This window comes from Contarinia nasturtii, unplaced genomic scaffold (genome assembly GCF_009176525.2).
Source record: "Contarinia nasturtii isolate CC-2019 unplaced genomic scaffold, AAFC_CNas_1.1 Cnas_scaffold_864, whole genome shotgun sequence".
Lineage (NCBI taxonomy): Eukaryota > Metazoa > Arthropoda > Insecta > Diptera > Cecidomyiidae > Contarinia > Contarinia nasturtii.
Window position 1 is genome coordinate 4,415,339 of NW_022198211.1, and position 24,749 is coordinate 4,440,087.

At 33.8% G+C, this 24,749-nt stretch overlaps 3 protein-coding genes across 3 annotated transcripts; 2 read left to right on the plus strand and 1 right to left on the minus strand.

Moving 5' to 3' along the window:
• The first annotated feature begins 1,563 nt into the window (after positions 1–1,563).
• LOC116342662 (protein GVQW3-like) lies at positions 1,564–1,962 on the plus strand. Its single transcript, XM_031770355.1, has one exon. It carries the CDS (start codon positions 1,564–1,566, stop codon positions 1,960–1,962), a length of 399 nt encoding a protein of 132 aa, XP_031626215.1.
• A 12,506-nt stretch (positions 1,963–14,468) lies between these two features.
• Positions 14,469–21,703, minus strand: LOC116342334 (IDLSRF-like peptide). Its single transcript, XM_031769888.1, has 6 exons — positions 20,898–21,703; positions 17,544–17,627; positions 17,441–17,453; positions 17,333–17,364; positions 17,066–17,264; positions 14,469–16,994 (listed from the first exon to the last, which is right to left on the minus strand). Exons 1-6 carry the CDS (start codon positions 21,004–21,006, stop codon positions 16,847–16,849), a joined length of 585 nt encoding a protein of 194 aa, XP_031625748.1. The 5' UTR covers positions 21,007–21,703; the 3' UTR covers positions 14,469–16,846.
• A 2,180-nt stretch (positions 21,704–23,883) lies between these two features.
• On the plus strand, positions 23,884–24,735 carry LOC116342333 (39S ribosomal protein L18, mitochondrial). The gene is made up of 3 exons (XM_031769887.1): positions 23,884–24,163; positions 24,234–24,384; positions 24,460–24,735. Exons 1-3 carry the CDS (start codon positions 23,985–23,987, stop codon positions 24,658–24,660), a joined length of 531 nt encoding a protein of 176 aa, XP_031625747.1. The 5' UTR covers positions 23,884–23,984; the 3' UTR covers positions 24,661–24,735.
• Positions 24,736–24,749: the final 14 nt, after the last annotated feature.

Sequence of the window (24,749 nt, forward strand, 5' to 3'; positions counted from 1 at the left end):
TTGGAATTTCGTTTGTGAAATAATTTATGTAATGCATACATAAACACTAGCTTACTATTTATACACACATTCAATCTATGTGACACTCTAATCGATCCGGCTAGATCAAGTTTTTCACAAAAATATATTTTTCCTCATATCGCGTGAATTATAGAGCAAAAGGATGAGTGAGGGTGAGCATTATAGGATGAGAGAAAACGTGTCTCATTCAGAAGTAATCAGAAGCGAAATTTTTTCCGCAAAATAATATTTCACCATAAGATTTGATCTAAAGTTGACACACAATTATCATTCACTGATCTATGGAATCTTCTCTCGCTCCATCAGATGAAAGTTTTGCTCGCCTCCGGCAAACTTAGATTCTTTTTTCTCATTCACTTTTGATCTTCATTAAGTCTTCAAAGTCATTTGCATCTTTAACTTTTCTTTCTCAACACAACTTGAAAATTTCCTCCATAAAACGATTCATATGAATGTTCTTTTGTGATTACTTCTTTTGTATTCACCACGTATTATTTTTTTCCATCAGTTACCCGAAATAACGCATTCACACTTTGATTGAAAATCCGAAAAACCAACGTATCGATATATACACGCGCGCACAAGACGGTAACAAACAAACGGTTACTCTCGTTAAGAACTCACAAACAACTGACTTGGATGCTTTCATCAGTAGACAGACTAAGTCTTAGGCTCCAGATAATACATATAGTTACAGCTGTTATCGGCGATGAAATGATGAAATGGCGAATCAAACACTGGGGTTGAGTGAAAACAATGATTATAAATGAACTCCGTGCATCGCTTGAGTCAAATTTACAGCGAATCGCTTCGATGAGAGTTAACATACGAAATGGAACCTATTGCTAAATGAATTCACTCCAAATTCATCTAGTGGCCAAAAGTTGGAAAAAATACACTCAATAAAATTTGCTATTTTTCACTTGCGCACGCCCCGAGTGTGGTTCGTTTTGCCATACAAGCTTTTCCATGTTGACCCGTGTTCTGTGGCAATCAATTGACAGTTGAACAGGTTCACACATCGTCGAACAAACGATAGCCACATTTTTACCTATTGATGTACAGATAAAATATATAGGCCCAAACACAGACTAAAATTCAGGAGCGAAAAGCACTTCAAATGCGTAACATGAATGAATGTATTTCAATGATATTGTGAGAGTCACTTGATATATAGAGCAAAATCAATGGGTGTTAAGGATAAATAATGAGTCGAGATTCACAATGAGAAATCACGTTTTTTCTTCACACGACCAAATCAAATGACATACTACTGTGATCAAAAAGTAAGGTGAATTTGTTATTCAATCTTCGCGGGGAAATGCAATCGTCGAAATTCTTTTTTTATTAGGTTGGCAGCACTGTTTTTGATAACTGTGTAACATTTCATTACAGTATTTCGATTAGGTTATGAGCTACGCTACTTTGTTTACATCAAGAAATTTTCATTTGGCGATTTTCATAATGACTGATTTTGTTGAGCAAAGATATTGTATTAAATTTTGTTTGCGGAATGAAATTTCTGGTGCGGAAACGTTCAGAATGTTGCAGAAGGCCTTCGGTAAACAGGCCTCGTCGCAAAAAAATACTTTCAAATGGCATAAATTGTTCAAAGAAGGCAGAGAACGCGTTGAAGACGAAGATCGCTCGGGACGACCATCAACATCAACTGATGAGGAACACGTCAAGGAAATCAAAGATCTTGTGCTGAAAAATCGTCGATTGACAATCAGAGACCTTGTAGATATTACTGGCATTTCATTTGGATCAATTCAAACAATTTTGAAAGATCATTTAGGTCTCCGTCGTTGTGCAGCTCGATTGGTACCAAAAACATTGAATTTATTCGAAAAAGAGCGTCGTGTTAATGTGTGTCAAGAAATGATTTCGGACTCATATCGTTCCGCAACCTGCATATTCGCCCGATTTGGCACCGTGTGACTTCTGGCTGTTCTCTACACTCAAAAGACCGCTTCGTGGACATCGTTTCGAGTCGATTGAAGAGATTCAACGTAAATCGCTACATGAATTGAAGGCCATACCAGAAAGTAGCTTTTCACATTGTTTCGAAGACTGGGAAAAACGTTGGCGTATGTGTATTGCAGCCGGGGGGGATTACTTTGAAGGCGATGAAATCGATTTGGAAGAATAAATAAAGATTTTCTAAAATATTCACAAATTCACCTTACTTTTTGATCACAGTAGTACACAGAGAAAAATAAATCGGTAAATATTTACTGACTGCGTTAAATTCCATAGGCGAATATTGTGTTGATTTCAGTGATGGTTTTTTCCTATCTGAATAGCGCTAGCTATTCGCAGCGTCTGAACAGCATTGCTGCCCAGATGCTGAATCGAAGCGGTTGCCGCACGCGTTTTGTACCACACAACATATTGTCATATAGTCTAAGTAACCAGTGAGCTCACAGAGTATGATACACTAATACCATAGTCAGTATACAAACGCATGTCGAACAGAGAACGAACGCGAACGTATATGCTCTGTGTGGTACAAACGAAGTGTGTTGCGCGTGCGGCAACCGCTACGATTCAGCATCTGGGCAGCAATGCTGTACAGGCGCTGCGAATAGCTAGCGCTATTCAGATAGGAAAAAACCATCACTGGTTGATTTTCAGTACAAAATGCCACAAACATTTCTCTTGTATTTTACCACAATTAACGAAAATTTTACCACACGCGCTATAAACGTCAGATCGCTATGCTCTAACCGAGTTATGCGCTATATGTTTTATATGAAAACGTCACACGAATCTCCCCCGAAAACGACATCTTTGGTCTTGCAGCAGAAGCTGTTTCTATGCTGAAAATTTCCTTTCAGTTTAAAAAATTTAAAATATTATTTATGTAGAATTGTACAAATATTTTAAAACTTTGAAATGAGATTTACAGAAATATGCATTTGAAAATTGTTTTAAAAAATAAACACGGCACAGTCAATTTCAAAAATTTCAATGAATAATATTGTTGACATATTTTCACGATGACAGCTATTTTTGCGGTACAAAATTGACCCGTTTGAATGATTTGTCAATATTGAACAATTGAACATACTCTACACACATGGGGAAACAGAGATGGCGTTGTCGTAGCATGTAGAAAAATATATGTTTAACGCAATATTCGGCTTCTATGCTCATTAATTGCTTGTTACTTGTTCATTTTCACTGCGTCTTGTATCTTGTACTGTATTAATAGTTAAAATGTCACATAAAATATTATTCAATTTTCCTATTTTTATTTTTATTTGACGTTTCATTATTTCTAAAATAAAAAATATATTTTTTTTATTTAAAAGAAATAAAAACCCTAAAAATATGGGATAAATAAAAATAAAGCAAAATGAATTGTGGTTGGTTTGTGATTTGAAGTTTATAGCGTGTGGTGAAATTTTCGTTAGCTGTGGTAAAATACAAGAGAAATGTTTGTGGCATTTTGTACTGAAAATCAACACAATATTCGCCTATGGAATTTAACGCAGTCAGTAAATATTTACCGATTTATTTTTTTCTGTGTAACGCGAGTAGATATGCAGTATGCAGCCCTTATGTAATATACAACAAATTTTGTGTTGCTATTCAAGGTGCGTCGTTTATTTATGCTTTCGGAGTTCAATTATACTTGGTTACATTCAACTATAGTCACAAGTTTATAACTTTTACGAAGTGCACTATTGATGGAAGAATCACTTTAAGAAGTCGATGCACTTCAATTAGTGGCAAATTAGTAAATGGAAAGGGAAATGTTGAACAATATCAATTAAATACCACTCTTACCACTCTATATTTACGTAAGCAAAAATTATAAACATTGAGTCAAAAGAAAACAACCACCAAACTGAATTTATTTTTAAACTTAAACCAACAAAGGGTTGCTTACTTAGTAGTCTACGTTAGTACTTTTCGATTGGATTCAAACATCCATGCTAGGGGCTTAATTCAAAATTTTCGACGACTGAATTCTATAATAATATCCAAATTAACTGAATTTTTCAGCAAACGAATGAATTCCGGTGAATTCTACGGCGATTTCATTCAAATATGTGAGATATTGGTGAATAGTTTCTGCTGGCAATTACTGCAATATTTATATTTTGTGTAACAAAATTGCAAATGTTTTTTATATTTTTTTAATAAAAATTAATTGTATTTTTAATTTTGAGCGATTTTCTATCGAAAACAATCGGAAATATTGAAAAATTAATAAAATAAAAAATATTACGGTTATCATAACCTGACGGCCTTAGAAGAAAACAATAACATACAGAACATGCTGCAAATAATACTAATACAAATTTTATGAGAGCAAAAACCAAATATATAAAGAGACAGCGCAAAAGGCAAATGCAAAGCCAGCCTACTTACATAAGAAACACATGTAATTCTGTAGTTGAAATTCTGTAGTTTGTTGTACTAGAGCCACTTGAAACAAGGTCGATTGAGTATTCTGGATAGGTTTTTTTCGAAAGGGCATCTGAAGAGCTATAAACTGAGCAATTTTAAACAAAATCGTAGAATTTGAACTCGATTTATAGCGACGTTTGTTTGAAAATACACAGAAATGTGATAGTTCGCTGTACTAGAGCTACTATTCACAAGGTCGATCTAGTATTCTGTCTGTGTTTTTTCGAAAGGACATCTGAAGACCTACAAACTGAGCGATTTTGATCAAAATCGTAGGATTTGAACTCGAGTTACAACGTACAAATCAAGTTGTCTTGAAGTTCCCATACAAATTCTTAGGAAAAACCTCATTTACAAGAAAAATAATTTCCCTGGACGAATTTTCCAAAAAGAAAAATATGGTTTTCGTGGATTGGGCTCAGGAATCTGAAAAAATAGGTTTCAAGTTGATAGCTGATACCTTACTTGAGTTATACGTGGCACAAACAAACTGAAAACGATTCTAAAGCTTGATTATACATCAAGCAATATCAATGTATGAGAATCGAACAAAGTGCCCATTCCTCTACTAACTAGTTTCCCGGAATTGACATTTTACCATTTGATGAAATTATTTAATTTTTTTCTTCTTCGTTTTCGTTCGATTTTCTTTTGAAATCTGAATCAGATAACGTTTCAATTCACTGAAATTGAATCGAAAGCAATCAAGGAATTAGAAAGTAAACGCGCTCAAAGACGGTTTTGAGAGCGTGTAATATAAGAACATTAAGGGAATTCAAAATTAAATCATCAGTTTTTTTTCACTCGATGCGAATTTTGTTGGGATTTTTAAAATCCATTGCATTCAATTTGTTTGATTTAATTTAATCACATCAAGTGCATGCTCTCAAATATCAATATTAAAAATAAGCGACAGAGACGCATGAAATTACCTGAAAAACAATGAATGCTTGAAAAAAATGAATTTATTTTTTTCGTTGGGGCAATTCAAACCCGATTCAATTCGAAGCATCATATCTTCATCGCGTTTCGGCCTTTATATTGTGTCATTGAAAATTAATGGCATCGTTAATGTCGCTTCATTAACAAAAAAAAAATAACGCGTTCCGCTTAAATTTCATTCTTTTTTTTTCAATTCTCATTGAGAGTTCTAGGTTTTCGATGGAATTGGACACTTTGGAGCTCATTTTTTTTTATCAGTAAACAAAAGCAAAAAAATCCTATTTATCTTATAATTGCTATTAAATTATATTGTCGTATATTTGAGTCACATCACGCATACATTTCACAACGACAAAATCCATTTGGATTTCGATCAAGATAAACTCACCAATTTTATTCTATGACCAAATGATGTAGCGAATTTATACAGTGGACACTTTGTTGCACTAAAGAGCGCACTTTTTTTTATTAATGTATAAAATGACTTCAGTTTAAATTTTGGGCGGATATTGAACATAATATCAGCTAACCGGGGATTTCGTTGACATATTTATATGTAAACGTCAGTGGCATCTAAACCGAAAACGCCATCTTTGGTTCCACATCAGTAGCTATTTCTGTGACAAAATTTTCGCTTTAATTTAAAATAAAATAAAAGCATTTAATTTTAATCCCAAATTTTTTGAAAAAAAAATCCCCATTTAAAATTCATTTTATTATTAATTTAAAGCGTACGTGTGTATATATTGTTTCTCGCATTCAACAACTACAATGAATATCTTTGTTTTGAACTATATGTTTTACTCTATGCAAACCATGGCCTGGAAATGCCTATGTAATTTACATATAAACGAGTGAGACTCAAACATGTTCTTCTTTTTCCATCAAATATACCAGTGGCGCCACCAATTTTACATATAAGCGCATACAAAATTTTCAATATGGCTGCGCCCATGAGAGAGAAAATTTCGTCTCATTCATTTCCGCCCCATGATGCAAACGAAGACAATTAAAAAAATGAATTCAAAAAAATTGTTTCATGTTTGGTTTTAATATTTTACCTGAGGATTTTTCAAATAGTCGGGATTAGACTTGAACCCTTTTTGAATTTATATTAAACTATTTAATTTGAACCAATCAATATTGGTTGGTAAAAAAACTCGCAACGGATGGGGAACAAGAGATGGCGTTGTCGTAGATTTAGGAATGGAAAATAGTCATCATATTACCGGGTTTATATCAGCCAATAATAATAGTGACTACAATGCGATCATCATCAATGATATTGTATTTCGTAGTCAGAACAAATTAACGTTTGGATAAATATAGAGTAATGTGTTTTTGCCAGAAATCTGTGAGTTTTTATTCCATTTCTGCCTCATTAATCATTATCTTTAAACATTTCTGGGACTATTCATTATGCCAATATTTAAATTGGAAAAGTCAAAGGCACAAGTATTCAATCAAATAGAGCTATTTAATTTCATTTAAAAACAAGCATTATCTTGTTATCGTTTAATTTAATCGATTAATGCGGCGCGTATATTTAATAAATATTCAGACATTATTCTAAGTACTATGAACCAATTCTGTGAAAGGGTCCGAATAAAGCAATTTTATTGCAACGATAAAGCAATTTTATTCTTTTTTGCAAGAAGAAATAGATAAAATATTTGAAAAGGCCACAGTAGACGATAAACGCTCTGTTTGTTGGAACGTGTAATGGTCTGAAATAAATCAAAAGTCGATTTTCATTTTCACCATAAACTAGTTTGCAGCCGATAAGAAGATTGTTTCATGTAAATCAAAATTGTCAACTGTGACGGTAGCTGTTTTCCAATTCATCGAGGTGCATTTGTATTGCTCAATTGAATATTCCGTTGATAAGCACGTATTTCGTTGTTTAACAACGTTATACCTGCGCATGGATTTTTTTTACTTGTTACTTTATATTTTGTCGAATGTAACCAAGTATCACAACCAAAATTTATGTCTTTCATACGCATCACTCATTTTCCAACAATACCCTTTAACACTTGCTAATAGAGTGCTATTTCGTTTACAGAGTCGATAAAGCCTGTGCTTGATTTTTTTGCTTTTGTTTATAGAAATTTCGACGCAAATATTCTGATTGAGCTGTTTTAATTAAACTTTGTCTCATTACGAAGATTCTCCGTCGGTGAACTGTTATGTTCTATGTGTGCTTCAAACATTATTGCGGAAAGAATCAACACGATGAATTTTAACAACGAGTGATAGCAAATCCATTAGCTGATGAGGTGAATCTCGAGTCCCTTAAAAATATCAACCAACAAAAATGTTCAATTAATGAATGGATAGAAAAGTCATGTACTGGCAACATTATACATTTCCCAAGGAACAATTTATAATGCAAATTCACCCATTACCAAGTATAAATTCAAATTTGAACCCGGATTTGTGTGTAGTTTCAGTTATTTTTACGGTTGCCATAGCGTAACATTCAGGTGTGAATACATGGAAAAGAGGAGCGACAATCATTAGTATCTTCTTCTTTGGAAGTTCTCACTGTGACGCAATACTGCACATCAAATCTGAAAATGATCTGATATAAATTTTCAGTGACGCTTGCAATCAAATACACAAACAATTTTTATATTGCGTTGCCTCTCTCATTCTTAGAAAATTAAAAATGAAAATGTCATTTGTTTTAACATTAAATTTAATTTTTCTGTTTGAAATCTACAAAAAAATTTCGCTCGCTACGCTCGCCTTAATTTCATATATTCTTTTATTGTATTCATATATTGATATTCATCACATTGGAAATCATGAATATTTATATTAATCGATTTCTTGCAATGCACGCCAATTTTGTTTTGCTTTCTGCCATACTTTTATAATTTGTTTTTACATTGAATTAGAGTTTTATGTTTGCTCTCGAATCTTTTTTTTTTGCATTTTTAATTGTTTTTATAAAATTTCGAAACAAAAGGAGAAATTTCTACGGTGAATTTGTAGTATGTATGGTTACCAAATCTATTCAAAACTAATTGCACCGATGTTTTAATTCATTTTTTTTTTCAATTGAATAAAGCCCTCAAAACATCATTTCAAGGTGTAGTTTCCTGGTTATTTAAAAGATCTTAAAAAGGTGGTCCGCCAAATACACGCTTTTTCGAATTTTGACCAATTTTGAAAAATGTTGGTTTTAAAAAATGTGCACATTGGTTCAAAATTGAGTGCTCTTTCGATCTATGATAAAAAAAAAACGTTATTCACACATTTTTTTTAACAAAATTACGATTTTCATCGATTTTTCCTCATTTTTAAATAGTATGGTCATAAATGGATTAAACCATCTCCACTGAATTTTTTTCAAAATTTCCTCACTGTATGCTCTTGGGGAGCTCAATATCTTGCCAAAGAGTCAGAAATTTCGTATCTTTGTTGAAAAACACCCCGTGTACCATAATCTAGAAATTCTCCAAAAATCGAAAATTTTCGAAAAAAAAAAATAATTTTGAAGAAAAAAATTGGTTCGTTACGAATTTTCCCAGATATGACACACACACCAAAACTTCACAATTTTGGTCCCCAACAAACGCTCAGTTTTCCACCAGAAAACTATGTATGTAATTTTTTTAATTTTGGTTGGTGTGAAAAAAGTCATTGTCATTTTTCCAAAAAAACAACACATGCAGCGCCATCTAGCGATCATTTCAGAAATTTTTTCCAATCTGACTTCAGATCTGGATAGCTGAGGTTCGTAGCTTTTCAATGACATATTGATCATTACCTCACCTTTCATATGCACAGAAAATAGGTCATTCGATGAAAAAGTGAAAAAGTGCATTCCACTTTTTTTCGAACCCAGACCCCAGGCACTTGCGCGACGAAATCGAAAAATTCGAAGAGACATGTATGCTCAGTTTTCCATCTACTTTCGAATAAAATCGGTCTCCGGCGATTTAAGAAATGTCTCGGAAAAAAAAATTGCCGACACACAAACATATCATTTCAAAAATTTCGTGTTTTTCGTAAGATTTTTTGACATGATCATATCTCGGACACTTTTCGATCGACTCCAACAATTTTTTTTTTCAATACTATCTACCCGAACTCCAGTTTCCGAATATGCCATTTTTCGGAAATTTGTTTCTGGTTTGGGTGGTCAAAAATGGACAAAACCAAAAATTTACCATTTTTTTGAAACGCCACCATTTCAAATTTTGAAATTTTTTATTTTTTTTTTGCGGATTCTTAATTTGGTGCCCGAGCACTACTAAAATATGCAAAAAACCCTTTCCAAAAGTCAGCGGTATCGATTTTCATTTCCTTACAGTATATATAGAGTGACGCAAATATACATATATTTCATATGTATGTTGGTATTGCGTCACTTGGGGGACTGCCGTCCCCCGTGATATCTTTTTTTTATTAAAAGCTTTACTCACCTACGGGCTCCTCCCCTCCGTACTGTTGCAGGGCCACACACTAATGGTCAAGCCCAGCACTACTAGCTTTATCTAGTAGAGTAACAAATTGTTATATTTTTAAATTTCTTTGAATGTGGATTTTAGGCTGGTAACAGCAAGTTGGCGACGTTCAGAATATCATGATTTCGTGGATTGCGCTGATGATTGCTACGCGGCCTTTTCAATGAAGCTGGCAACTCGAATCCAAATCGGCTGCCAAGAAGTCGACAAAGTTCTGAGTAATCGAAAACAAAAAAATGTAAACAATGAACAAATTCTATTGTCAATTGATCGATGAATCATTCATAATGATCATATACAAATACATACCAATGAATATAATATTCTTTGCTGCAAGAATGTCTCGATGAAAAACAACTGTGCGTGTTATTATATCTTCTGGATCAGCCTCCCGTAAATTATTATGCGGAACATTTAGTGACCAAGTTTTGTAGATAATTTTTATATTTGACACTAAATGTTGGTTCAGCTGTACTCAGATAATGGAGATTCAGAAACAATCCCATGCCTTCTCGAAGCATATGCAGCTCACGTTTGCTACGCGTGGTCACGATTATTGGTGGCAATAATACAAGCGGATTCGGTTTAAAATTTAGACACACTTTGAATCGTCGTTGACAAAGTGGGCAAGTTTGTGATGATCCCCATTCGTCTTCGAATCTCACATTTGAATGGCCAAGTTTTTTTATGCTTGCAGCCAATTTCCGCATTCCTGGGCATCGAATGCCATTCTTGATTCCGATTGGCCGATTTGGTTTGAGATCCGCATTACCCATGAATACCGTTGATGGCTCATTCCTTGTGATATTCTTGGCGATGGTATCACATTCTTTTGTCGATTTAATGTAGTGATCCAAATCGAGACGTGCATATTCGGGAGTTGCATATGCAGCCATTCCATTTCGCAGCAGTGCGATGCGATGTTGAATATATGCTCGCCATTGACTGGTACGCGGTGATGAAATGCCCATTGGAAAGTTGATCAATGATTCTCGATGCTTTTGTTCAACTTCCACAAACCATTGAGTCAACGCTTCGGCCTTTTTCTTTCGCTTTTTGTGCTCGGTACCCCAATGAAATCGTTTGTGAGAAATCTTGATGTTTTCCTATGATTGTATACAAAATAATGAGCTACGATTACGAAAAAAATACATTTTAAAATTTATACTCACTTCAACGCCGGTCACAATATCAAGACGTACAGCAGCAATCCATGTCTTGTCATTTGGATCGATACCAATTACATACTTCTTTTCGTTCGATAATAATGCCTTATGGTCAGCCGCATCAACTGCTTTGGCCACATCGGCTGCATCACAATTCGGTTGCTGTTCATTGCACGTACTCTGTTCTTTCTTGTACAATAATGATACCGATACACTATTGGTGACGATTTGAAAATGGAATTTCTTCTGTTGTTTGGCCAATTGATGTATTTTATCCATATTGAACAACAGTCGCTATAATTCATCCTTGCGATCTTTGTAATATTGTTCGGTGCGTTTATTCCATCGTTTCGTTTTCGGATTGAAAAAAGATGGAACAAGACCCAATTTGTTTGCCAACAATCGGTATGCATCTCTTTCATCCAAACGAACACTTTTCAGCTGGAATCGACATAACGGGACAACTGTAAAATTGTCCACTTCTGGTGGTTCAATCATATCGATCTTTTCTTTGTTTTGTTTCTCTCGAAGATTGTTGATACGTTCGATGAATACACGCTGTTGTTGTGCGTCAACAAAGAATTGCTCTACTTCACGTTGAATGTGGCCGAACAACCACAATGATTCAAACCAACGGTGTTTCACAAACCATTTCATGTTTTTATTTTCTGGCCATCCGATTTCGCGAATAAACTCCAATAATTTGCGCACTTTTTCTTCTCGTTGTTGGTTGCCATTTGCTAGATTGATGCTGTTCATTAGATATTTCACTGTGTTTCGTATGTCGATATCATCAAATACGAATGGCATGTGACCTTGACGATTGATGCGCCAGCATTTTATGCGGAAGAAATAGATTAATCTCTTTTCACAGTGCGTTTTGAGATTATTTTTTACACTTGTGATGTAATCGTTAACAAAATAGGTGAAGCCATTTCCGACAATGGTTTTATCGGGCCATTGATATGGATGAATACCGATTGATTTCTCTACTAAAAGACGAAATCCTGCTGGCAATTTACCGACATTGTCCATCAGAACAGATTCGAAACAATCAGGTGTCACTTTGAAGCCGTCTTGCGTGAAAAAATTATAATTACGTTCGTCGAGTGCGACATTGACTAAGAACAGCAGCAATAGTGATGCCAACGATGAAATTTCCGTCATCACAAAACTTCGGGCGTAAAATAAATGTGTCATGTATTCTTCATATTTTGGCAATAAGATTGTGTTGAGCGACAATTTGATGGCACGGATTCCTTTATCTTTGTCGTCATCAACGCCATCATTCAAATCGTTCTCAGCCTTCCTTTTTCTCTTAAACATTTCGTGTCAACGAACTAAAATTTGAAACAAATCGAAGAAAAATACTTGAAAATTAATTGTAAATGTATTTCGTTCTTACTTGATCAAATGCAACTTGTAGACTGATTCGATTGTACAATGTGGTTAAATACTTCCAATATTGACAACGAAATTCAAATATTTCGCTGCGTCACTTTAGAATTGAGAATGTAAAACAGAACGATGATCAAAATCATATGAAAGCATTTGTTTATACTAAAAATACTGTCACACGATGCGAACGCTTTGAATGCAGAGCACATATTTAATATATACAAATATCGTTCGTATAAGTGTGCGTCAACCGAAAAATGTCAGAAGGATTCGGTTGCATTTCGAAAATTCAAAATTCTATTTCAACACTTGAAGCAAAGAAAAATAAATGCAATAATGTGTAAAAAAAGGTCTTCTGCAGAGTTTTAAATCAAATTACGCAAATCTCTTCTCAAATTAATTGTTTATTTTTTATTTGAGCGTGAATAAACAAATGAATCGTTAGATTTGCAATTCAAAACTTAATGTGTTGGGTTCTGTTCACATTATGCTGTCAAACGAAATATTATTGGAAGTGAAAGAAACAAGTGAATCCATTCCATTGGAATTCATGGAAACTATGCATATAATCTCCGTTCCATTTGACACGAAAATGACCATCAGAATGGGTCAAAACGTTACATTTTTCAACGTTAGAATGTACCAAAAACACTACAAATTTGTTTGCTGGGTTACGAAGGAAACACGGAATGAAAAATAGAGGTCTAACACTCTTTTTATCAGTTTCGATTTCTTTCTACTACCGTTTTCCGCACCATTTCGTTCGATTGCAAAGTTCATTAATTATAGCTTTTTCTTTTTCTCTCCAACTTACTGTGAATACAATTTTACGCTATGTGTTGGAAGTGCTTTTTAACCGCTTATTCGACACTTTGCTTCTATTTCGATTATGCCTCAAAGAGAAACTAAAGATTGAATGGCAATACTTTTCCTCTGACTTTGAATTAGATTCATTTTGCGTAAGATTACATTGTCCTCCGATATATCCATTTGCCATACCTATTCAGGCATCAAAATAACAATGATATGTATGTCAAGCGAATTTATTCAATTTTGCTTAAAAATTGGTGAATTGATTGTGTAACAGTTGCTGTTTCGAAATGGGTTTAGCGATTCCGATTGTCAAACTTTTAACAATTGAATTCGTTATGGCAAATTGTAACAGGATACGAGAGAAAAAAATGTCAGAATTTCCAAAATGCAATGAATATTTGCACTATAATAGACTGCTACCATCAACGCATTGCCACGTTCTCGCAAAAAACGAAGAAGTTTTCTCGTTGTTGTGAGCGTATCACAGAAAACAATGTCGAAAGATGTTAGTGAAAAACGATGTTTTCTCTCTATCTCTTTCTTGATGTTCAATGAAACATAGTTTGTTTATAGTTTCTCGGTGATTCAACGACGTCTTAATGATGTAAGATGAAGCGCATACGTTTTATGCAACAAAGTTGCAAAGAGCAAAAATAGGAAGTTTTTTTTCTTTTATCGAGTTGAGAATATAAAGTGAAATATTTTATTTTGTTATCTTTACATGTATACTGTATAGTTGTATGGTACCGGTGGAAAATTCGTTCAAATTAAATCGGCAGTGCAATAAATATGTCAGATTTTTAAATGTATTCTCTCTTGTTTTCTTTTCTCTCTCTCTCTTTCCCTCTTTTGATTTCATTCTTTCTCTTCTCTCAATGTCGATAAATCTGTCACTGTTATATTTCCAATCTTTAGCAAATTTGATAAACGAAAAACTTCAGAAAAAATGTATTTTTATGAATTTGATTTTATTAAATAAATTTAAAACTTAATGTTATATTAATATATATTTTGGTAAAGTAGTTGCTTTTTGTTCTTTGTATATAGAATTTTTTTTTAAAGATTTATTAAATAAAATCATTTGATATGTTTCAGTTTCATTTAAAATATATAATAAGCTTTCATTTCATCATTGTGAGTTTTACATCAAAACAATATCATCACCACCGCTCTCGTTTTCAATCGCAGCAATTTTTCGAGAATTTGCATGCCATTGTCTTATGTTTTGTTTGTTTGTTTTTTTTTTTTGTAAGATCGTTTGTACCATTGAAAGTAAGCACGTGTAAACACCACTCATTTACAGTGCAAAAACAAATCAATTATCATTGTGTGTGTGTGTGTGTTTTAATTACACTTATGTATTTCCATTGCAAATATGAAGAAAATATTGTTCAAAAATATATTGAAAGCACCACACATAAGAATAAATTTAAATTATAATCATAAATATATGAAATTGTTAAAAACGGTAATGTATGTTTCTTAAAAATTAAAGCGAGAAAAAATAAATTGGGCGGTTATCAATGCTTGTCTCAATTTTGCACCATAAATGTGATGATGTATATGATAAGGAATATTCACATATTTTATTAGAGTTGAAGTGTCCGATCTAAAAAATATCGTGAAAATACCAAAAGGTTCCCGTCGTTATTTTGAATAAATTATTCATGTAGTTTTGAACATTACACAAAAAAATTGAATGAAAATCCAATTTCGGTTTCGTAAATTTCATGACAGTTGTCGTTGATGGATTTTGTTCAGAGAAAACAACTGCACTACGTTTCAAACTCAAAATGTACTCTTTCAGTTTGGATGAGACTTGGAACATTTTTCTGTTGTTGATATAATTTGTCAGTGTTGTCTATACGGGGACATCTTTTATACCCAAATTGAATTATAGCAGAGTTCAAAATATTATACTGTGTGTCATTTTTTAACTTTAAAAATGTGACAGAAACGGGACCAGCCGGTTTTACATAATTTGGGTATGCTGATTTCAATGGCATCACTCGTTTTTCTCTAACACATCAGGGTTTTCCACAATTTCCCTAGAGAGTTTTCCGGAAAACCAAAATTGGCTGTTTATACTCTAGTAACATTTTGAATTCATGCAATATCCCAGAGTGCTGACCTATCAGGCGTTGTAGTACGGTTCAAGTATAGTTGAGCCAGACAATTCGTTTAAAAAAAATGCCCCTCTGAAGTCACATTTTGAAGTAAAATCGTTATCCATTCAAACGCTCTGAAAATGAGTATTGGGCATGAAAAGACCGAATATGACGCTGTTTTTGCTATAAAATTGGGTTTGAATACACTTACGACACAAAAAGTATCCAAAATAATCAAAAATAACCAAAAATGACCAAAAATGTCAACGTGTGGTAAGTGTATTCAATTTAGTGTACCTAATTTTATAGCAGAAAAAACGTCAGATTCGGTCTTTTCATGCCAAAAAACCCCCAAATCTTGCCCCAAATACTCATTTTTCAGAGCGTTTGAATGGATACCAATTTTACTTCAGAGGGGAATAGCCAAATCAATTTTTTTTAAAACGAATTGTGTGGCTTAACTATACTTGAACCGTACTACAACGCCTGATAGGTCACCCCTCTAGAATATTGCATGAATTCAAAATGTTACTAGGGTATAAACAGCCAATTTTGGTTTTCCGAAAAACTCTCTAGGAAAATTGTGGAAAATCCTGACGTGTTAGAGAAAAATGGGCGATGCCATTGAAATCAGCATACCCAAATTATCCAAAACCGGCTGGTCTCGTTTCTGTCACATTTTGAGTGACGCACAGTGTTATCAATACATAAATAGCAAAAGTGTTCCAGTATTAGTGCTAATTGCTGTATATTAGCGCTAATTGCTGTATATTAGCGCTTATTATCAAAAATAAAATACTAAAATTTCGTAAATTTCTGACATTTCTGTATAGTGGTTCGGATTTTCTCACAGTTCGATTTTTGGTACAAAAGAATACTAGATTTTCCCTTTGTGCACACAGGAAAATCGTAGCATGTTTTTATTTTTAACCGAAGATCAAAACCATATTGGGATAGGATTAATAATAGAATGTGTACTAGTTTTGGGACAACAATGCACTGGAACACTTTCTATTATTTAGGTACTTCATATCAATTTGAATTTCCCCTGTGTGTGTGTATAATTGCAAAATATCGCTATTTAAAGTAGTGTAGTAGAAATAGTAATTGAAAAATTTCACCAAAAAAGAAATGAAATCAGTTTTTAATTTTATCTTAACTGACCAAAAATCTTATATAAAAATATGTAGCATAGCTGCATTCATGATATGTATAGATTTTTTTTCTCTTTCTCTGTCTCTTTTGGAAATTAAACAAATAGCGATCATTTTACAGATTAATTGATTGAGCACTTCATTCGTCAATCCACAATTTTAGTCATTTTTCTATTGTTCCAGTTTTTTTTTTTGGTTTTTGTTTTAATCGTTGTATCAAGTTTCAATAAAACACAATTGTTTGCTTAAAAATTGTAACCATCTATAGATGTTTCAAGGTATGAGTAAAATTGTGGATTAATGCGAACAGAATAATAGAAAGGAGATGCTTTTTCCGGTGCTACTCAGTCCAAAAATCCGGTATTAACCAATTTTTCAAGGAAAAATTTCACATCGCCTAATTCAGAGTCTTTTATGCCTAATGATTTCAACATGCCGATATCACCATTTTCTACTGCCATGAATACTGAACGCAAATGTTCCAAATCAGATCTGTTGAAAAAGGGAAATATATCGACTCAATAGAAAATAAAGTTGAATTATTATGTCCAATGTTCAAAAACCTCATTAGATGGAGTGCAGCACCAAAATCTTCGATTGTTTGCGATTCACTGAGAGCTATGGCAACTTTTTCCACACCACCCAAAGGTTGGAGCGCATCACGGGCTTTGCTACCAAATAATTTTTCCAAATAATTTGGTCCATGCGATGCTAGTAAGCTTTGTAGAAATGAAGCTGTCTCTTCAACAGGTGGACGTTTAGCTGGACAATTATAAAAGAAATAATTTTAAAATAATATTTTTTATGTAACCCTATTGCAAATAACATACCAGCTGTGCATAGTTTAGGATTTTCATCATACCTATAATTCATTGATGTAGAAAAAATGAGCATTTTGTTAGTTTTGACATCAAAGTCTAAAAATTAAAAAACATTACCCATCGTCACAATCTAGAGATAAAAGAAGGAAATGTTAGTTTTGTTGAAAAGTATTTTATTTTATATTGTAATTTAAATTCGTGAAAATTAACATGTTCTCACCGGGAGCTCCGTCACAAAGATATTGAATTGATATGCAATGGCCATCGCCTGGACACCTAAATGGTTCATATGGATGACATGCGTCTAAAAATGACCAAATCAAAAATTCTTTTAATTATTATCAATAATTTAAAACAAACACAAAATCTCATGAAAATATTCAACAACCACAACAACAACAACAATCATTTATAGACCGATTGTACCTTTCGGTGTGTGGTCTTTTACGAAACGAATAGACTCAAATTCCTCTAACAATTCCTCTCCAAACTTCCCTATCGAGAGCCAGGTCTTGAGTTTCTCTACACCAATCATACCCTTTAACATCCAAATCACATTTGACCGAATCCAAATAACGTCTACGAGGTCTTCCCCTATTTCTCGGTCCATCTGCATCAGCATACAAAATCTTCTTTGGCAAACGAGACTCATTCATACGTTGGACATGACCAAACCATCTCAATCTCGACTTTCTTGCTACATCATCAACCGACTTAACATTCAAATCATCTCGAATTCATTCATTTCTGATACGATTTTTCCATTGATTCTTACGCGATACTCCAGAAATCATTCGCAAAACTTTCATATCAGCCACTTCCAATCCATGAATTAAATTTTGAGAATCGACCCAGCTCTCGCTTCCGTAAAGGATAGTTGGTCTGAAGATTGACTGATGAATCATCAATTTCGTCTCCTTACTCAACTCACGCTTATTGAAAACGTGTGATCTAAGTTGCGCTACTACCTTATTTCCATTCATTCTACGGTGTTCAAACTCTTTATCAAACTTGCCATATTCAGAGAAGATGCAACCCAAATACTTGAATTGTGACACTTGTTTAAGCTAGTTTCCATTCAATTCGCATTGAACAGTTTTTCGAGTTTTAACCACATGCATAACCTGAGTTTTCGAACTGCTAATTGTCATTCCAAAGTCTGTACAGGCCGCTTGTAAATCTCTAATACTATTCTGCAGCTCCTGTTCAGAACTACCGAATAGTACCAGATCATCTGCATATGCTAAAGCAGAGATTACATTACCTCCCAAAGCTACGTTTCCCCTTAGATTTTCTGATTTTATCAGCTTATCCATATAAATAATAAACAGAATCGGTGGAATTGTACAGCCCTGTCTAAGACCATTACGCACCTCAAACCATTCGCTCAAATCACCATCCACTCTAACTGATGCTTTACTGTTTGCGTACAAACTTTTAATTGCCCTAAGAAGAGACCCATTTATTCCATATTCGGCTAAAACCGACCACAACTTAGATCTTGGAATACAATCATAAGCCTTCTGCAAATCAACGAAACACAAAAACGAATCCTTATTTTTCTCATGGAATTTCTCTAGCAGCTGGTCTCAAGACAAAAATTTGGTCTTGACAACCCCGCATAGGGCGGAATCCCGATTGATTTTCATCCAGAAGCTGTTCAACAATAGTGAAAATATTCAAATCAACAAATTTTTGACATGCGCACTACATGACTAAGGGTAGGCTCAGCAACTACCAAATGTTTGTCATGTTCTTTTGTTCTCTTGCTCTCTCTCTCTCTCTCTCTCTCTCTCTCTTCAACAAAATAGACAATAAAAGCTTTTCATTAAAACGACCGTGATTCTATAGAGCTTTTATTATCGTCATAAAAAGCAAACGTTATTATGATTATAAATGGAATATGTGTCTATCATTTCTTCTCAGTCATCAACGCAATGAAAATGACATGCAAAAATATTGTCTAATAAAACTAAGAGTATCATCTCTTACATAAAATCGGATGAATGAATATTACATTTTTGCATGTAAGATGATTGAAATCTTGTACAGATCTCTGGAGTATATTAAATTCAGACAAAATATAACCACAGAACGTGAATTTGTTCTGCCCCAAAAAAGCGATTAAATATTGAACTAGGCAAGTGATTTACGTCAAGACACTATTTGAACAGGTAAATTGAATTAGATTTCAACGTTTCCCTTCATTATCTTTTCACATTTAATGGGGGGAAAATGTGTCGGCGTATAATTCATACAATATGAAATAGTAAAGTAAATGGATTGAATTTCAAAGTAAAATTGAAACCTGCATATAATTGAATTTGATGTGCGCAAAATTTACCTTACTTTCGAGCAGAAAATACTTATTCAACTACTGTCAACTATACCCCTGTTGGGTGGTCAAGGATAAAACCATGAAATTATATCCTACCAAATTTCTTGCATATGCAATCAATAGCATTCACAAAACACCAACATACGAAGAAAGATGCACAGATAAGATATCATTTATACCTGCGAGTGATTTGTTGTCATTGACTTTATTCCGTAGATAATTGAATTCGCTTATTTTGGAAATATTGGACTATTGTCTTTGATTTCACTTATTTTTAACTCTAATACTATATGTTGTTCTCTTTGATGCTGAAAAAGCGCAAATGAGTTATCGACAAACACAGAATTTTTATTTTTGTATTTTGCAAATTTGTATTTTTGGATGGCGTCCAAATGCTTCTGTACAATTCTCATGAGACATGCAACAAATAACGATTTGTTGCACATAATATAATAGTATATAATAAATATATTCAATGATAGATTTTAACGGTGTGAGGTCAAGATGATGTTTGAATGTGTATGTATATTGTATGACACACGTAGTACTTAAATCATATCTACATTTCAACATGACTTAATGGTTGGTTGAAATTGGAGAACATGAATAAAAATTGGTAATCTCTAAGTGAGATTTGCACATAACGACCACTTTAAAAATAACTCATTGTCAATATATAAGTATCTCACGAGTGTATTTCAGTAAAATGTACAAAAATGTCAACTCGCATTTATTGTGGCGTCGAAATGATTTAATTATAAAAGTTTAACACTTCAACTGAATTTAGCAAAAATACTTGTTCAGTGAGAACATTCTTCGTGTATTCGCTTGACATAACGGGAAAATTAATAAAAAGACTTTGACGCAACACAACATAACTGCTGTATAGTATTTTATAACTCATGATAAATGTTCCGAATCATTTATGCAACGCAAAGGATGTGTTACAACAAAAAAAAACCATTTTAACGCATTCGTACATTGTATCCATTTTTTTTTGTTATGTCGTTGCTGATATATACCATAAACCTTCCCTAACATTTTATTTATTCATGTATATATTGTTATGAACTCTCTCCCATTTCTTTTGCTTTCTGTGGAATATTCTGTGTAATATTTTACTTGTAAAATCCAACAGTTCACTTTATTTTTTTCCATCGAGAGATTCAAAGATATTTTATAAAACACAAGTATACAAGTGATAATATTTCATAGAAATTTTTGGTTACAACTTACCACTACGCTTTTGAACCGGTCTCAAATGTCCGTATAGTCTACTTAAATCGATTCCAAACACAGAAAATGGCAACGACACAAAAAAAAGGTACCAAATTAATTTCGACATGTCTGTTTCGCTGTGTTTTTTCCTTTTATTCTCTCTCTCTACTACACTCTCGTGTAATACACTTTAATTGATTTTCTTTTTCGTGTATTCTACAGTGTAATCGAATTTACACAGGGATTGATTGTTTTGCTTTTATTTTTTTGTTCTTTCCTCTTGTTTGCGATCAAATAAATGTAATTTCGTTATCGACAACCGATTTAATATTTCTGAAAAGTCGTTTTTATTTTCAAAAATAACTTTTTTCTTGTGTCTATTGCATTCCTTCCTTAATTACGTTTGATTCCTCGCTGATGTTTGCTTGATAAGTCGTAATTTTGTACTGTAAAAGGGGACACGCTTCTACAACAATCGATATTGAAACACATTTATGCTATTTTTTAGAAATTATAAACGTGACTCGTTCTGTTTTTTTCCTTTCGTGAAAAAATTGCGCAAAACGAACTGAAATAAATGTTGAACGAAAAAAAACACAAATTACGCTGTCAATGGTAACCACACACTTGAAAAATTCTGCTTTTGTCGGGAGGATAATTCGTTGCCAAAGAGTGTACAAGACTTAAATATTTCGATGTCGTCGTTGCTGTGTATATCGACGTTCTGAAGCTTTTCATCGCTTAACTTGTTTCTACCAGGTGCCAAACACAAAGCGCAACACTCGACTCGACACACATACACACACATACACATTATATCTATACATTCACGTACAAATTTTATGTCCCTTTTTCAACAAACACCCGTGAGAGTCCATGTTTCTGGCTTTTAAATTACCCCACCGACACTCACAACACACGGCATTGAATGTGTATTTACTTCACGATGTAAATGGAGCCAATTGAAACAATTCTCATCATGCATTAGCTGTCTTTAGTTGGACTAGGAAAAATGTGTTCTGGTTTTTTCATGAAATCTGTAAAAAGATAAACGACTGACATGAGAACAATTTTAAGATTTTTTATTTTATACTTCGCAACATTCTCCATTTAAATTTTTATTTTTGGACTTTCCAGTAAAACTGGACTTATAATGGTTGTTGAATTAATGTGAGTACAGATCGAGTAGTTTTTTTATTTACAGGGTGGGCCAGAATAACTGCAATTTTTATATGTGCTCAGAAAAAGTATTGTTTTTTACTAAAATTGAATGAAAACTTTATTGGGATTTAGAATAGGGTCCAAAATTTTAAATTCATGTTTTGGTTTTGATTCTTCCTCCGTTTGCACGGATCACCAAACGCAAACGTCGTAAAAACGATTTACACGCGGACCGCACCATTTCGATGGGAATATCGTTCCAAATCTTGACGATTTTCTTTTTAAATGCATCCAATTTTGTGGTTTTCGTAATCTTCAGATCATTTAACTTTGATTGCATGTAGCCCCACACAAAATAATCCAATGGATTCAAGTCTGGAGACGATGGCGGCCATTCGTCTTTATCAATAAAATCAGGCACATTTTCCTTTAACCACTGTTGCACTCTGTTTGCTCGATGTGACGGTGCCCCATCTTGTTGAAACACCCATGGTTCATTACCAAACACTTTTTTGGCGTGTGGCAACAATTTTTTGCGCAATATTTCTTCTTCATACACAGCTGCATTGATTTTAACGCCACTTTCAACGAAAACAAGGGGAAATTTGTGGTCGGCCGAAACGGCGCCCCAAACCATGACACTTGACACATTTTGATATCGTTCAACGACTAAATCATCTTCAGGAATGTCCTCAATTGTCGCTGCGTAAACACGATCATTTTGCGCATTGAGACTTGACTGCAAAAGGAACAACTTCTCGTCGGAGAAAACGATGTTTGAGGTTGCGGCCCGGCTTAGCAGCTCTTTGCATTTTCGCTTTCTATCTTGCTTATTTTTTTTTTGTCAAACCATGTTTTCGGGTTTTTTTGAATGGTTTCATTCCCAAATCTTCTCTCAACACTCGTCGCATTGAAGATCGACTGATATTGTGCTCACGAGCTAATATTCTGGCGCTTCTTTTGTTATTTCGAAGAATTTTCTTTCGTACCTTTTGGACCAGACCTTTTGTTCGTACAGATCTTTTTCTGCCCGTTTTTCGCTTCACATCGACAGTTCCACGCTCCTTGTATCGTTTTATGGTGCGATGAATAAAATTCAAACTGATATTGTCGATCTGAAGCTTCCGAAAAATATCAATTTGTCGCAAACCTTTTTTATGCAAATTCAAAACGAGTTGACGTTTCACATCCATTATTGTAGCAAAGTAAACAAGAACTGCGCAATAATGTGCATCATCACAGTGGATAACCAAAACATGAATAAACATAACGGTAAACAAAAGAGTGACTGGAAAGTTATTATAGTAGTATCTACATAGGTGCGAAAAAAAATTGCAGTTATTCTGGCCCACCCTGTAAATCAGCGTTGACATGAACAAGCAATGTACAAGCATCACAGAAAAGTACCGCGCCGTCGCCGTACCATCTGAGTCAACAATTTTCATTTAACATATTGCCACTCCTAACATACTTGAACCAACTGTTGGCTACATGATGTGCTTTCAATGAAGGATTATTAACACGAATTACTATGTTTGTTATTTATTATAAACAATGTAGAGTGCAAGAGCCATTTACCTGCTTCTGGAAACCACTCAACGTCAACGAATGCGGAAGAGAGAAAATATGAATATTTACCCTTTATAAATTTTATCCTTTATAATTTGTATTTGAAATTAATGGAAGATATTTTCACCAATATTTTGAATTTCGTCTCTATTTCAAATTGTATGTATACATTTATGAATTATATTGTATGTATACATTTGTTCATTGCAAAAATGAACAAATGTTTACCCGAACTGTAGCCCAAATGGGAATATTTGACATTTGACAATGAATAAAAACTCAACGTAACCTCATTTTTTGTAATATTCAGCAATTACCTAAAGTTTATAGTTTTCCTTTCGATTTGTGGAGTACAATAAACAATTTTCAGTAAAAATGATTAAGAAAAAGGTGCCCAATTGCAAACTCTATAAAATGCTTATGGAATGTAGAAAACCAGCAGAAAATGCTATTTATATGCAGAATCGCAATCCACGTAATTTAGAAATGATGAAAATTGCCCAACGCCCAGACGGTTATTTGTTGGATATGCCTGGAAGATGCTTTTGGAATAAGTAAGTAACATATGCTGCGAAACGTATCCAACATAAAATATAACAATTTCAATTTATAAATCAATCATAGATTAGTTCTGGAGAAGACAACAAAAGGTTTGACGGCGAGTGTTCAGCATTACACAGGTAGAACCGTACTTGAATCCAGTACAGAAGAGTGGTCATTGTCAAAACATCTCTATCGTCCATACGATATGGCAGCGTATGTCAATTTTGGTCGTGTAAGTAAAATAGCTTTTCCAGTCAATTAAAAATTGCTTGCCGCAATCTGAACGCGTAATTTTTATACATTCCAGATATTTGCCCGACGTTGTCTTGAGGCTGGTATTATTGAAGTAGCAAACTACAATGAAGCTCCCGAAGGCAGTAAATTGGGTCGATTTATTAAAGAGCTGGAAAATAATGGTCTCAAGTTGAGCGAATCACCGCAGTATAAGAAACATTATGCTGCATACACCTTCCGTATGGACAAGCCATGGATGATACAAAATGAATAAATGGAATTTAATTTGAGTAAATTATAGTTTTTATAAAGACATCAATAAAAATTGAAAATACATGTTTTATTGGTATTTGAAGATGTTTT

Bases quoted from the DNA above. Each gene is read 5' to 3' on its own strand.
- LOC116342662 (XM_031770355.1), top strand. From the start codon at position 1,564: ATGTTGCAGAAGGCCTTCGGTAAACAGGCCTCGTCGCAAAAAAATACT.
- LOC116342333 (XM_031769887.1), top strand. From the start codon at position 23,985: ATGATTAAGAAAAAGGTGCCCAATTGCAAACTCTATAAAATGCTTATG. The intron at 24,164-24,233 runs GTAAGTAACATA...AATCAATCATAG, and splicing joins GGAAGATGCTTTTGGAATAA to ATTAGTTCTGGAGAAGACAA. The intron at 24,385-24,459 runs GTAAGTAAAATA...TATACATTCCAG, and splicing joins CGTATGTCAATTTTGGTCGT to ATATTTGCCCGACGTTGTCT.
- LOC116342334 (XM_031769888.1), bottom strand. From the start codon at position 21,006: ATGTCGAAATTAATTTGGTACCTTTTTTTTGTGTCGTTGCCATTTTCT. The intron at 17,628-20,897 runs GTAAGTTGTAAC...GGTCATTTTTAG, and splicing joins ACCGGTTCAAAAGCGTAGTG to ACGCATGTCATCCATATGAA. The intron at 17,265-17,332 runs GTATGTTATTTG...ATAATTGTCCAG, and splicing joins TCCTAAACTATGCACAGCTG to CTAAACGTCCACCTGTTGAA.